Source organism: Marmota flaviventris, chromosome 1 (assembly GCF_047511675.1).
Source record: "Marmota flaviventris isolate mMarFla1 chromosome 1, mMarFla1.hap1, whole genome shotgun sequence".
NCBI lineage: Eukaryota > Metazoa > Chordata > Mammalia > Rodentia > Sciuridae > Marmota > Marmota flaviventris.
Window position 1 is genome coordinate 214,346,886 of NC_092498.1, and position 16,269 is coordinate 214,363,154.

Below are 16,269 nucleotides of genomic sequence, written 5' to 3' on the forward strand. Positions count from 1 at the left end.
CTAGCTCTAGCACATTGCATCCACAGCAGAGGTAGTAAATGTTTACTACCTGAACATTTAAAGAATTAAAGAATAACATTTTATATGAGATGATGCAATTTTTCTATGGAGCTTCCTATGACATATTGTGAGCATTTCAAAATGAGAACTTGTGTTCTTAACATATCGGTAAATCTATCTTGCATGGGAATAACTTAGCACATATGCCATTTAAACTCTGTTAACCATCATAAATGGAATCCTGATCATGTTTAATAGAAGAGTTTGTTTACCCCCTTGTCTGCCATACAACACTTCTAATTAATGAAGATCTCTACAGTTCCTTCATTCAGAGAATTCCTGCTGAGGGAGTACTTCTAAAAGCAAAAAGTATGTGGATCACACACAGAAAAGGGGAAATATCAGACCACCATTAGGGACAAGCAGAAGGCCTTCTGACTGCATGTGCTCCTATAGCCATACACTTCAGTGGGGCCGTCTGATATTAAAATCAGCAGTCAATGGCCAAAATACACAATTGATAGATGTGAATAAAATATTCAAATCATGAATCGATTCATTCCTTAAACGGGAATTCATGAGTTAAAAATTAAAAAGTAAGCTGGGTGCAGTGGTGCACACCTGTAATCCCAGTAGCTCGGGAGGCTGAGGCAGGAGGATTTTGAGTTTAAAGCCAACCTCAGCAAATGTGAAGCCTTAAGCAACTAGTAAGACCCTGTCTCCAAATAAAATACAAAACAGGGCTGGGGAGTGCCTCAGTGTTCAAGTACCCCAGAGTTCAATCGCTGATAATAAAAAATAAAAATAAAAAGTAAAAATAGATAAGTTTATTTTTAAATATTTATGTTACATTGTCAGTAAGTATGCATTCCTAGGGAATACACAAAAATAGCAAATAAGAAAAAAATCCCTGAGAAACAATTTAGTCTGTAAAGTTTGATAGGAGACTATTCTGAAACAGAAATGTTGGATCTGAGAAAGGAAGGTTGGGTCATTGTTCACCAATAATGAAGGAAGAAGCATTCTAGGCTCAGTGAGCAGGAATATGCAGTGGCCCTATCAGACAGTGGAGCTTGGTATAGAAGAGATTTGAAAGGGCAGTGTGACAGAGAGCAGGGGTGGAGGTCCATGGATTAGAACGTGTGAGGCCCACAGTGGAGCCTCTGTCACCTTCTGTTATGTCCCAGTGATACTGGTAAATACAAGAATATTTGTGAGTCTAAGGTTACAAAGAGTTTTCTTCTTGTTTGCCTTTTGTGAGGTTTCCATGGTGTGTGTCACCTTGAAAGAAATTCAATGTTGGATGTATAATAAATATGATGCTACATCTAGTATACAGAGAGGAAATCTTCCAACTGGTCATATGCTTGAATATTGGCACAGAATTTAAAAATTAAATTAAATAACAAGCATTCATGATTATTTTAAAGGAATAATGCAGTACTAGCAAGCAAATTCAATTCTGGGGATGAAAGCCAGATTAATTGTGTTTAAAAACTTCATCAAAAACTAGATCAGTGAAGCAATATCATAACAAAAACCTCAGCTTCTGTAATGTACTTGAAAATATTTATAAGCCTTACTGTGTGTAACAAGCAAGGCTGTGATCGATGATATAGAGTGACTGTTTTCAAGCCATATAAAACATTACAATGTTTGTGCTAAATTATGAACATTCCAAGGCAATATATTTCACATTCAACCATTTGCACTTTTCAAAGGGTTGGTAAAATGAGAAGAGGGAATTGGACTGAATGTTAAACATCAGAAATAATCACATTAAAAGTAGATAGACTATGGACCCTAAAGTTAAACAATAATGACAAAAAAAATTGAATTAATAGTAGCTACTGATTAGTAACACAGCAAGGTAAGATGGGAGAAAACAACATAAAATTCAATCAAGTGTGAAACAAAATAAACAATACTTTGTGCATAATAGGTCTTCAGAGAACTGAACATGAAGGCACATGCCTATGATCCCAGTGACCCTGGAGTATGAGGCAGAAGAATCACAAGTTCAAAGCCAGCGTAAACAACATAACAAGGTGCTTAGCAACTTAGTGGGACCATGCCTGAAAATTTTTTTAAATTTAAAAAGAGCTGGAAATATGGCTCAGTAATTAAGCACCTCAGTTGCAATCCCTGTCTCTCTCTCTCTCTCCCCCACACACATAGATGTGTGTGTGTGTATGTGTGTGTGTATGAGGCCCACAGTGGAGAACAATTTGCTAAATGATGAGCTTTGAGGATTCATGCCTTGAAATATATATATATATATATATATATATATATATATATATATATATGGAGAGAGAGAGAGAGAGAGAGACAGAATGAATAGTTAATAAATAAGTAATTGGATGCAGAAAATCTGGCAGTAGCGTACAATTCGTCAGAAAGATTGTAAAAGAATTAGACTGTCCACGATATCACTCTTTCCGGAGAAAGGTTCTATGTTCCAAAGAGTGAGAGGATAAACAGAGGATAGGAAGAGGTCTCAATGGAAACAAAAGTGCATTCACAGATCAGGGACTTCACCTTCTCAGCCCAAAGAAATGTGGAGCGTTCCTGTTCTCAGTGTCGAAGGGAAAGCCCAGTCCCACATTCTCTCCCCTTTTCCTTCTTCCTCCATCCACCTCACTGGGACACACTTACTGTCTCCAGTGGCTGCCACTGAAGCTTTATCTTCTCCACAATCTGTTCCCAGAAAGCCCTCTTACTTATTCATGGATGCCAAGATTACGCAGTACAGCAGTGAGGGGCCAGAGAGGCATGTTTAAAAGTTTCTACTCTCAAGGCATGAATCCTCAAAGCTCATCATTTAGCAAATTGTTCTTGTGTCTTTTCACTCTCCAAACTAGTCAACTCCCCTGGGATACAAAGGAGAAAGAACAGTGGAAATTTTTCATCAGCTTTGCATTTCTGGAGAAAGTGGCAGGGGAAAATGGGTGTATATCTTCTAAGAAAAACTTTTTTCTTGGTTTGATTTCACAGTCATAAGGAACAGTTCATTCCTGTAAAGAACAGGTTTCAGGAGCCATATTCTCTGATGTGCCTTCTTTGAATGATCTTTGGAGATTTTAGAAATTATTTCAAATTTATGATGTTATAGACAAATGAAGTTCTTTCTTTTGTATTTTTCCTCTTTTATTTTTATATTCAGGTGCTTACCTATTTTTCATTTTCATGTGTTTGCCTATTTATTTAATTATCTAAACTGACAGGTAATATTGTAAATATTTATTATGTGCAATATGATAGCTAGAAATATTTTCCATTGTAGTGGGGCAAGGTGGTACATGCTTGTAATCCCAACAACTCTAGAGGCTGAGGCAGGTGTTTCAAAGCCAGCCTCAGCAAATTAGCAAGGCCCTATGCCACTTAGTGAGACCCTGCCTCAAAAATAAAATAATATAAAAACAGGGCTGGGGATGTATCTTAGTGTTTAAGCACCCATAGGTTCGATCCATGGTACTGAAAAAAATAAAAAATGCTCAGCATCACTGATCATTAGCATAACACATATAAATCTTCTAGGAGACACCACCTCACATGTATTAAAATGACTATTATCAAAAGCACAGAAGTTACTGTTTTTGGCAAGGATATTGATAAAAGGGACCATTAAATTCTGTTGTCTGAAATGTAAATCAGTATAGTAATTATGGAAGAAAGTGTGCAGGGATTTAGAAAAATTAAAATAGTACTACTATCATATCCAGCAATACCATTACTGCATGTTTATCCAGAGGACACGAAATCAGTATGTCAAAATAAATGTATATTCCCATTATCATGGCAGCATTATTCACAACAGTCAAGTGTTTACTATCAGATGAATAGATTGAAAATGTGGCTCATTATATACACAAAAGGGAACAGTAGTCATGCTAAGAAACACGTGATCCTAGCCAGACATGGTGGCACACCCCTGTAATTGCAGTGCCTTGGGTGTCTGAGGCAGGAGGATCCCAGGTTCAAGGCCACCTCAATAACTTAGCGAAACCCTGTTTTAAAATAAAAAGAAAAGAAAAGGCTGGGGATGTGGTTCCATGATTAAGTGCCTCTGCATTCAATCCCCAGGAAAGAAAGGAGAGAAAGAAAAGAAAAGAAAGGAAGAGAGAGAGAGAGAGAAAGAAAGAAAGAGAGAGAGAGAGAAAGAAAGAAAGAAAGAAAGAAAGAAAGAAAGAAAGAAAGAAAGAAAGAAAGAAAGAAAGAAAGAAAGAAAGAAATCTTAGCATTTGCTGCTACATGCATGAACCTCTGTGACATTACGTCAAGTGGAATAAACCAGGCTTATGATGAAAAATACCAATGACCAATGAGCTAACTTGCTCATTTATATGTAAGTCTGAAGAAGTAGAATTTGTAGACAGAGTAGAACGGTGACTATCAGAGGTGAGGGGTTGAAGGTTAGGTACATGTTGGTCAAGGGCACAAAATTCCAGTCAGAATGAAGAATGCCAAGAGATCACTTGTACATCACAATGAGTATAAGTAATCAATCACAATGAAATGCATACTTGAGAAAAAAGAAAGAATAACATACAGCTTGAAAATTATTTGCAAACACATATGTAAGAAGTGTCAAATAGCAGAAAAAGCAATCAATTTTTAGCACAAGAAAAGTACAATGTGTACAATTTCTAAATGAGCAAACTTCCTACGACAACAAGCACTCCAAAAGGTTCTCAATGACTCAGGAAAATGCACTCAGAAGCAAAATGAATACTTCACAACCAAGAGAATGCTGTACTTTTTATAAAACTGAAAATCGCAAGGATGTCAAGATAACAAAAACTTCACACTTTAGAATGCAAAATTTGCCAATTGCAATGAAGAGTTTAGTGATTCCTCAAAAAGTTAAACATACAATTAACATATGATCCAGCTGTCCTACTCCTATCTATATTACCTAACTAATGACAACTAATTACTACGTCATGCACTGCATAACAATGAGAATAGTTTCTTAGTAATGAATCACAAGGCAATTCTGTCATTGTGCAAACACCATAGAGTGCTCCATGTTAACTACCATGGCTGTGACATCACTAGGCAATCCAATGTTATGGCCACAATCATAGACAGTCTATCCCTTACATAAATCATCAAGAATACAACATGTGACTGCACTCACACATGAACAATGATATTTAAAAACTTTTGTGTTTCAGCATAAGAAAGTCCCTTTATTTCTGAGGTCTCAAAGACCAGAGGATGCTCTGCTGAGGAGTCTCCCCAGAGTCCCTTTCACATCCTTGTTCCTCAGGCTGTAGATGAAGGGGTTCAGCATGGGGGTGATCACACTATACATCACTGAGGTGATCAAACGTCTCTGGGAAGCATGGGTCACGGCAGAACTGAGATAAACCCCAAATGCTGTTCCATAGAACAAGGAGACCACACACAGGTGAGACCCACAGGTGGAAAATGCTTTGTATTTGTTCACAATGGAGGACATCTTCAATAAGGAGGAGATAATCTGAGAGTAAGAGTAGAGGATCCCAGTCATAGGAATCACACCCAGCAAGGCAGACAACACATGCATAACAACATAATTGACATGAGTATCAGAGCTGGCTACATCGAGAAGCTGAGTCAGCTCACAGAAGAAATGTGGGATTTCAGTGCCTACGGAGAATGTCAGTCGCTTCACCAGTAGAATATGAATGAGGGAGACCCAGAACATGATGAGCCAACACAACAGAACCAGGAGGACACAGAGCCGGGGATTCATGATGACTGTGTAATTCAGAGGGTGGCAGATGGCCACAAAGCGGTCAAAGGCCATCACAGATAAGAGGAAATTATCCATTCCAATAAAAATAATCAAAAAATACACTTGAGTGAAGCACTCTATGTAGGAGATGTCTTTTCTCTGCACCTGGATATTCACCAGCATCTTTGGGACCGTGGTGGAGATGAAACAGATGTCAACAAAGGACAGGTTGGAGAGGAAGAAGTACATGGGGGTGTGGAGGTGGGAGTCAGAGCTGACAGCCAGGATGATGAGCAGGTTTCCAAGCACTGTGACCAGGTACATGGACAGGAACAGTCCAAAGAGAACAGGCTGCAGTTCAGGATCATCTGAGAGGCCCAGGAGGAGGAACTGTGATACACATGTATGGTTCACTTCTTCCATGCAGTGGGTGTAATTTCTGCAGAAGGAGGTAAAAGCAATATTCAATGATCACTCAGCTAGAAGCTCAGCTAGTCCTCACCTCACATATCACCCTTGGGAGTGTCCTTCATTCCCTGTGAGTCTGCCAAGGAGAGTGACTTACTCACCCAAGTGAAAGTCCATTTCTCTTTTAGAGGTATGATCAGACTTTCTTCAAATTCGCAAAAGTGTCTTTTCTCATCTACTTGCAAGTTTTAATTCTCATTTTTAAAAATTTATGCACATGAGTTCATGCCTCCTCAATGAAATCCCTCCATAAGAATTATAGAGATTTCTCATCCTTTTCTTGGAAATGTACATAATTCTTCATGCAATATCTCTATAATCATGATTAATCATGGATTTTTACTCTATCTAAACTTTATGCTATGACATGAGACTTGATAGTGATGTGGTAGTTCTCTCCCTTATTTTCTTTCTACATATGTAGTTATTTCTATGACCTATTTATGAGGATTACAAGTGCTTTTGTGCTCAGTAGGAGTCTCAGTAATGCTTGCTGTAAATAGATGCTGTAATTATTATGTTAATGTTACTTTAAAACTCCTCCTTTATGATGTTTTATGTGTGTAAGTTTACCGATATACATGATATAACTGTGGCTTTAAAACGGTATTCTGGAGTCAGAATTCCTGGAGTAGAGTTTTGCTCCACCAGCATTCCACCGCTGTGATGTGGAGCAAGGCACACAAACTCTTTACCTACCTTTACCTCACCTCTACAGCTGAGGTAGTCAGTGTTCACTCCGTGGTATGTAATATTTCTACTTGTGATTCCTGTGGCACCCGATGGTCATTTACTACACAGGAGCTTTTCTTCTTCACATATCAGTACAACAGGATTCCTTGCTATCATTTGGCATTCTCCCTCTGAAACTGAATTCACCATCATGGATGAATTCTGTTCCTTATAAAAGAGCATTTTGGGTGCTTCTTTGACTACCATCTGCATTTCTAATTAATGAAGACCCCCATGGTTCCTTCGTTCAGAGAATGCCTGCTGAGTAAACTCTTCCAAGAAGAAGAAGAAGAATCATGTAGCCCACATCACTTTTAAAATCAAATATAAGGTACTTGTAATAGTATGTGCTTCTGTGTGGGGCTCTTGGATGAGGCATATTATATTAAAATCCATCATAGTTAATAACCAAAATATATCTAATAGATTTGACTACAAAATCAAATATGATATAAAATCATTCATTCTAGAAAATAAAGAGCAAATTTAAGATTTAAAAAGTGAATATTTCTATTCTCCATGACAAAAAGGTTCAGCTTTATGAATGCCCAAGGAATAAATATAAAGACTGGAAAAAAAATGATTGAGGACAAATTTTGTCTGCGAAGGCAGACAGGAGAGTCTACTCTACATTCAACACAATGTACTTACATTAAAACACTACAGTATTTGTGCGAAATTCATGAACCTGCCAAGGCAGTCACCACCAACCTCAGCTTTAAATATTTTCCAAAACATACTGGGTTGGTAATATGAGAAAAGGAAATTGTACTAAGTGTTGAGCATCAGAAACAATTAAACTAGCAGTGTATATAGTGTGGACCTTGAAGTGAAATGATAACTAGAACAATAGAGAACTAATAAGAGCTATCAATTAGGCCAGTAAAAAATAGTGAGGAAATATAATGGTAAAATACATTCAACTTTGAAACAAAATAAGTCATACCTCATCCATAAAAAGATCTTCAGTGAGTTGTTAACAATAAATAATTGGATGGAGGAAATCTTAGAAGAACCTATAATACTAGTGAACAATTGGAGGTTCTTTAAAAAAAAAATCCTGTCATAGAGAGAAGCTCTAGATCCCAAAGAGTGAGAAAAGGAAACAGAACACCTGGAAGAGACGGGTCCTAATGGAAACTGAAGTGCCTTCAAAGTACGCAGGTACTCCACGCTCATTCCTCATCGACTCCATAAACATGGATCATTCATATTCTTACTATTCTAGAGGTAAAACCCAGTACCCAGTCATCTCCTCTTTCCTTCTTCCTCCGCTAGCCTTACAGGGTCACACCAGCTCTCTCAGATATTGTCATTGGAGCTCATTCTTCTCCACCATCTGTCCCTGGGAAGCTCACTTGACTCTTCACAGAGGCTGAGACCAGAGAGGTGCAGGCGAGGGGCCAGAGAGACAAGCTGAGTTTAAAGTTTCTACTGTCTCAGGTTTGAATTCTCAGATCTCCTCATTAAGCAAATTGTCCTACTGTCTTTCCACTCTGCAAACAGTTCACCTCCCTTGAGGGACAAAGGAGATGGCAGGATGGAAATTTTTCAGTCAGTTTTGTGTTTATATAGTGGGAGGGATAGATTTGTGTACTCCAAGAAAAATTTCTTTTTTCTTTGTTTTGGTTTAAAAGTCATATTATGTGCTCAAAGGAAATGATTAATTTTCACAAGGAACTAGTCCCATGAACCAGCCAACTCCCTCAATATGTCTGCTTTTAACAATCTTTGGAAACTGTAAAAATAATTTCAGACTCACAAAGTTGGGTGGGGAAGGAGTCCTTCCTTTATAATTTTCCATAGCTCTTTTATTTTTCATGTTTACATGTCTATTTATTGAATATTTTTTCAAATTGACAGATAAAATTGTAGATATATACGGGTACAATAAGACATCTAGAATTATTTTGCATTATGCAATGGTAAAAACTAAAAACCAGCATGTGCATTACCTCATTAATATCTGTGTTAGGGTGAGAATATTTCACATCAGCTCAACATTTTTTAAGAATACAATACATCATCACTAGTTGAATTGCTAGGCCATAGGTCTCTTGAATTGTTCCTCATATTTAAAAGGAATTCTTACCCTTTGGCCAACATTTCCCCAGTATTACCTTCCCAATGTCCAGCCTGTGGTAACCACTCTTCCTCATTCTATTTCTTTTATATCACCTTCTAAAATTTTCCACAAATGAGTAGTCATGTAGTATTTATCTCAGTTAGCCTAGGTTACTTCGATTCCTATAACGTTCTCCAGGTTTATCCATGTGGTTGTAGATGATTTCCTTTTCTAATTCAGAAATCCCATAAGGACATTTCAGAATATAAATTTTAAAAAGGGTCAGCAACTAGGAAATAGATATAAAAAAGTTCTAGGTATGGAAATATATTTTAGTATGGAAATTAGAATTCATTGTGTTTACATACTACATTTTCTTTATCCACTCCCCTGTTGACGGACAGTTAGATTGATTACATATCTTGGCTATTTTGAAAATCTTGGAAAGCAGCTATCTTTTCAAGATACTCATTTTATTTACTTGGATTCTACCCAGCAATGGTGAATCAGACAGCTCCGGAACTTCCTCATTCTGGGAATAAAATGACCCCTTGCTGTGGAGGGGCACCACTGATACTTTCTCTAACACAGCCTAGCTAGATCTACATAGGTATAGACTCCGATTTTGTTTCTGTAAACTTTAACCAATTCTGTGGGAACCACAGAGAAGTAATCTAGCTGCATCTCTTCGGTTTGATCAAAACTGAAAATGAAATTCTTTTTTCCTTTTCTATTGTTCTCCTATTTCTTGTGAAGGTGATTGGCCAATTTCAGCCAGCCAACAAGCAAGGTGCTGGGCTAGAATTCCATGACCACAAAGGCTGCCACAATACTGGTATTAAAATTTATATTTCCCTCTGATAGCCATGCTTCTCTATAAGAGGGTTTGTATTGAGGGAATTCTTATAAATAAAAAAAAAAGGAGTTTAAGATTGCTTTGTGCTGGGCATGATAGTGCACACCTGTAATCCCAGTGGCTCAGGAAGATGAGAAAGGAAGATCATGAGTTCAAAACTAGCCTCAGCAAAGGTGAGGAACTAAGCAATTCAGTGAGACCTACTGTAGGCCCGTTTTTTATCACTGGGCACCACATTGGGACCCTGTCTCTAAATAAATACAAAATAGGGCTGGGGATGTGTCTCAGTAGTTGAGTGCCCCTGAGTTCAATCCCCAGTGCCCACCCTCAAAAAAAAAAAAGATTGTTTTGTTTCTGGGTCTTCACTAAAATCAAGGTTACTAAGAGTTAATATAATATCAAGTATAATTCTATGTGCAAAAAAGTATAAAAGTTTTTAGTTGTGTTTCAATTAAAGTACTATAAAAAGCATAAAGTATTTCATCTTACTAAAATTGAGTAATTTGTCTAAATTCAGAAATCCCATAAGGATTTTTCAGAATATAAATTTTAAAAAAGGGTCAGCAACTAGGAAATAGATATAAAAAAGTTCTAGGTATGGAAATATATTTTAATATGGAAATTAGAAAGAAAAAGAAGTGTTTCTGGATGAGGAAGTCTTTTGTATGACAAATTAAACAAGTTGTAGTGTGTCTAAGTAAGTTACACAAGGTTTTTGGAGGAAAAATCTCAAAAATAAGGATAAATCTCAAAAATCACAAAAAGGTTTGTCTCTAATTAAGTTGAGTATAATTAGCATTATCAGTTAAAGTTATTTAAAGCTTTTTTCCTAAGGTCAAAAATAATATACTGATATAAACAAGAATTTATTTATTAAATTTATTAAAATTCTCTATGTGTTTCTTAAAACACTAATCTGCTCTTATCTATCAAGATAATTTCTTGAATACATTAGGTTTTATTGTTTAAGGGAACTAGTAGACTTTTCTAGTAGACTTAGAAAATAATATATGAGAACTTTGTAAAATAATATTTAAGAAAGAGGCAAAGATCAGGTTCAGAAATAAAACACTTTACCTAAGATTTGTCAAAATTCTACCTCACCTGAGTTAAGACTCTGCCCTCACCTTATTCCATGGTAGAATGATTCTAAATTAGGCTAAACTTAAGTTCATTTAAATTTAAGTTCTAAATTATAGATTTTTGTTAGAAAAATTACTGTGATCTCAAAATAAACAGGGGATATAGTATATAACTATAAACTAAGGTTTGGGATTATAAAAATATGTTTCTTGGTTCATAGTTATTATACAAACTGATTATGTCTCTGCACTTGTTAATTCCATTTTGTATTTTCCTTGTAAAATATTGTATCTATTGTCTGTTAGCGCTTTGCAGAAGTACACATCTCATAAAACAATATGGGCTAATTCAACAAATTAAACAAGTTTAAGCCTTCACCTATAAGATAGACAGACATGGCTGACTTCCAGTACTAATACTGACCCCAATTAAATGGAAGGAGGTAAGTTCTTGTAAAATTATAAACATTAAAGTTAAAACCCCAGTACTCCTACTTCAGGATTGGTGACACTGGCCTGATACATGTTTAAAACTAAAACTTGGAGACTAAAGTTAAGAAAATAAAAGGGCCAAGGAAAATAGCCAATATTTGGCTCTTGCTCTTTGAGGTCAGTGTGGACCCAGGGGCCTTCACTAAGGGCCTTGCAACTCTGGTGCCATGACCTCCCAATCAGGGGGATCAGTGGGATCATAGAGACCAGGAAGCCAACCAGTGCACATTCTGCAAAAAGGAGGGTAATTGAAGGGCAAAATATCCCTGATGCTTCCATGTGGTCAGCAAGAATCTGACCCATCCTGGGAGATGGCACTAGAGAATCTAAGAGGCTTCTTTCAAGTTCCCAAGAGTGATTCCCTGAAGAATCTTAATTGACTCTTAACAGTAGATAGAAACAAGGTCAATTTGACTAACTTGGTCTTAAACATCTAGCAAGAGAGTTATAACTAAAACACAGACATACCTGGGTATTTAAAAAGAAAGACAATAGTTTTTTAATGCATTTTAAGTTGTACTTGTGTCAGCCTGCCTAAAGTAAGTAAAGCTGGAGGTTTTAAACGAAGGGTTTTTAGACAGGAGTTGTCTGATAACTATCAAAAGAGACTGTCAGAGTCACAAGCTATTGTGAATCACTTTGAGATTCCTAACATTCCACGTAAGCAGGCTTGGTCTATGTTTACTAGTATGGCATCTAGCCCCAATATTTATCCCTCATACTCGTCTAAATAATGTAATATGGCACATAAAATTACCAATTAACTTTACCAAGAAAGTCCTAAGTGACAGAGATAAAGTGATCTCTACTAAACATAGAGGTATTGCCAATAGAAAGATATTTTACAAAAATAAGATGGCATTCAATATCTTAAATAGAGTTCACGAGGATATCTGTGATATTATAAAAAACTAAATGTTATGTATATGTCTCTAACAACTCTGCTAATGTTTCCAATTCCTTAACTGGCCTCCAGTCAAAGATCAGTGGCATGTGGATCCCACTTAGAGCTTTAATGAGTTACCATCTTCATGGTGTCCAGAGACCAGCCAATAATACTGATTGCTTTCACGCTGATTGTTTGCAAAAAATAATGTTTTGCTGTTTATTTATTATTATCTTAGCATGATCTCACCTCATCCAGTCACCCAGCAACAGTCATCATGGCCCTCTGGACTGTCCTAATAATGCTAAATACTGCCCCACCTGATAGAGAATAAAGACTTCAGGTTTCATTCTCCAAAAACCACCCACTTTCAGCAGGAAGGAGCCAAAATGAGTTGGAACCCAAATGCCCTAAGAAGATTTAAGGACCCAAAGTTCTTGAGTGAGGAATGAGACAGAGGTAAAAGTTAGGCAGTCAGTGCAGTAATCAGTGATGGGGATTGAGAGGGTGATGACAGGTTATTGAAGAGAGAACAATGTTTGCTAATGGTTAACCCCTACACTCTTGCTGTCATTCACATATGCATGGAAGAAAGAGAAGACAATGATTAAAGAGGGGGATTCCAGGGTTATAAGAAATTAAATCACACCCTCTCTCATGGGTTTGCAGCTCGAGTCCCCCTTCTCTTTGGAGAAGTCTATCTCTATCCCTTCCCTAAATAAAACATGTTTGCTACCCTTGCCTCGGCATTTCTTGAGTGTTAATTCTTTAACACTGAGGAAGAAGAACCCTTTCCTGATCACCACTTGATAGATATGACTGTGATGTCTTATCTGGTTTACTTAAGCCTTTTACAGGTCTTTTCCTATAGTTATTGGAATAGTGAAATCTGTTCAAATTCTCTACACAGATATTTGTTCCAATCACATTCTCCAAGACATTTCAGGAACAAGTGCCCTAATTTCCAAGTTGGCTTCCTGGAAACATAAATGCCAATAAGAACAGAGACCCATGAGAGCTTATTCATCATGAATATGCATTATAATTTGGGGAAGACTTGCCTTAAGTATGAGAACTGAAAAACCATGACTAGGGCTCCATCAACCATAATCATTACTTTCTCACCTATTTCTCTATAAACATAATTGCCTTCCTTGCAATGCCTTTTAGATAAGGAGAACACTTGAGTGTCATGTTTCACTGCCAAATAGATATATTTAATGATGTGATTCACAAACATATCTAGTGAAATTTCTAGGAATGAATTTAATAAAAAGAAAGTAATTTGGAGACCTAGCTCACACCATATATAACCCCAAAAATCCAATAGTTTAAGTATTATGGGTAAAATCATAAATCTTTTAGAATAGACCTGAATATTACATCTTCACCTTGGATTTTTGAAATGACCCAAATTCATCAGTTAAAAAAGCAAAAAACAAACAACAACAACAACAAAAGTTATGTTGCTCTTAAATAAATTCAAAAATTTATACACACCAAGACACACTATCAAGGAAATGGAGCCTAACAGAGGCAAAAATGGACATAAAGACAATGGAACAGGACAGCAAGTCCAGAAATGAATGCACCAGTTTATGAATCAATTCATAATTAAACTATTTTTGACAATAATGTCAAGAACACATGGTTGGAGGAGGAGAAATGTGTTCAGTCAATGATTCTAGGAAAACTGGATATCCATACATAGAAAAATGAACATAGACCCTTTGTGACAACATGCACATAAAAATGACTAAGAATTTGAGATTCTAATGTAAGACCTGAAATTATAAAACTATTAGAAGACAACTAGAGAAAACACTATGATATTGGTTGAGACAATGATTACTCACCTATATGTATTTGAATGTGTCTGGATGGATGGATGGATAGATAGACAGATAGATAGATAGATAGATAGATAGATAGATAGATAGATAGATAGATAGATAGATAGATATACACAAATATCTAACAAGTATATGAAGAAAATGCTCACTGTCACTATTCATTAGTTTAATGCAAAGTAAACTGCAAGGAGACATCATCTCACACATTAGAGGGGATATTGTCAAAAACACAGATGACAACAAGGGCTGGTGAGTATATGGAGAAAAAGGAGCCTTAAATGTCATTATGGGCAACATGATGTTGGTCCAATGATACAAAGTTTCCATTAGACAGAAATAACTTCAATGGATTTCTTGCACATCAAGGTGGGCATAATTAACATTAAACTGCACGTTTGAGGAAAAGGGAATACTAGCATACAGAATGGAAAAATATTATTAAAACATTCATCTGATAAGGGTCAAGTATCCTGACAAAATAATGAAATTTTAACAGGAAATAAAAGCATAATCTACACAATTGCTAAATGAGCTAAGATTTAATAAGGCATTTCTGCATAGAAGATGCATGAACTTCAAAGAAGCACCTGAAAAGATGCTCAATGACTCACAGGGAAACACAAATCAAAAGCAAATGAGGTGCTACTTCAGAGTCAAGAGTGGCATACTTTATATAAAATTATATATCATTAATATTGGCAAGGATGCAAGATAACAGAACCTCCATACATTAAAATATAAAATTTGCTGGCCACAACAAAAACCTGCATGGTAATTCTGCTAAGTGAAATACCACACAATCAAGCTGTCCCATCCCTATATACATTACCAGTAAAATGAGAATCATGTAGTCACACACTGCTTAACAATGAGAATATATTCTGAGAAATGCAACATTAGGCAATTTTATCAGTGTTCAATCATCCTGCAGTGCACTTACATAAACTACCATGACTGTGACACCACTAGGCAATCCAGTTTTATGGGATCACCATCACACAGACAGCCTGTCATTCACCAAAGCATCATTTATGCAACACAAAGAATACCCAATTGTGCATATCCAGAGCAGTAATTTACTAATAGTTAAAGGTGGAAATAACCCACATGTCCATCAATGGATAAACAACTTGTGGTGTATACTTAAAGTCGATCTTTAGCCATAGTAAAGAAGATAGTTAACTTTAACCTACAAAAGAGCCCAAAGAAATGAGGAAACTAAGGAAGGAGGGAATGAAAGAAGGAGAAAATATGAAGGTAAGAAGGAAGAAAGGGGAAATTATAGATCAAAAAGAATTAAGCAGTTGGGTATGTAATCCCAGTGGCTCGGGAGGTTGAGACAGGAAGATCGTGAGTTCAAAGCCTATCTCAGCAAAAGTAAGGTGCTAAGCAACCCAATGAGACCCTGTCTGTAAATAAAATACAAAATAGGGCTGGGGATGTGGCTCAGCGATTGAGTGCCCCTGAGTTCAATCCCCAGTACCCCTCCCCCCAAAAAAGAATGAAACAATCTTTCAGAATATCATAGGCATTATATTACTGTGTAACAGAGAAACACATGCTCTTTTAAAGCTGGATTGTATCCTTCATATTCAAAATTCAATCACTGCTGCTACAAAAAGCAGGAAAACAAGGGTATTAGGGTGTGCTCATTTTTAGCTTGATGTTTTAGTCCATCCAATATGTTGCTTCTCTTCAGAAATCATGTGAAGAAATAAAAACAGAAAATGTCTCAAATCCCTCCAAAATGAATATATACACAAACATAGAGTCACAAGCATAGCCTGGTAGCACTTTGTTCTGATGATTTTCATTTATTCCAGAGAAAAAAGAACAAAATCACATTAAGGTGGAGAATATTCATGCCATAATTTTTCAGGAAACCATGTCTTCATTTGATATAAGTTCTTCATGTCAAGTTGGAAATCTAGAAATGCCTGTGAGAAGACTTACAAAACTTGAAATATTATGGGCTACATACAGAGGAGAAAATTAAAAAGAAAACACTGAAGGAGTTGTTAGGGAGGTATACAAAAATCTACAGAAGCAAAGGCATAGGGTATAGAAGAAATCAAATGCATGTTTTAGGAAAGAAACAGAGCCTGGCGCT

General features: G+C 36.5%; 1 protein-coding gene across 1 annotated transcript; it reads right to left on the minus strand.

The window, feature by feature from the left end:
• Positions 1–5,209: 5,209 nt before the first annotated feature.
• LOC114107516 (olfactory receptor 7D11-like) lies at positions 5,210–6,148 on the minus strand. The gene has a single exon (XM_027954930.3). It carries the CDS (start codon positions 6,146–6,148, stop codon positions 5,210–5,212), a length of 939 nt encoding a protein of 312 aa, XP_027810731.3.
• Positions 6,149–16,269: the final 10,121 nt, after the last annotated feature.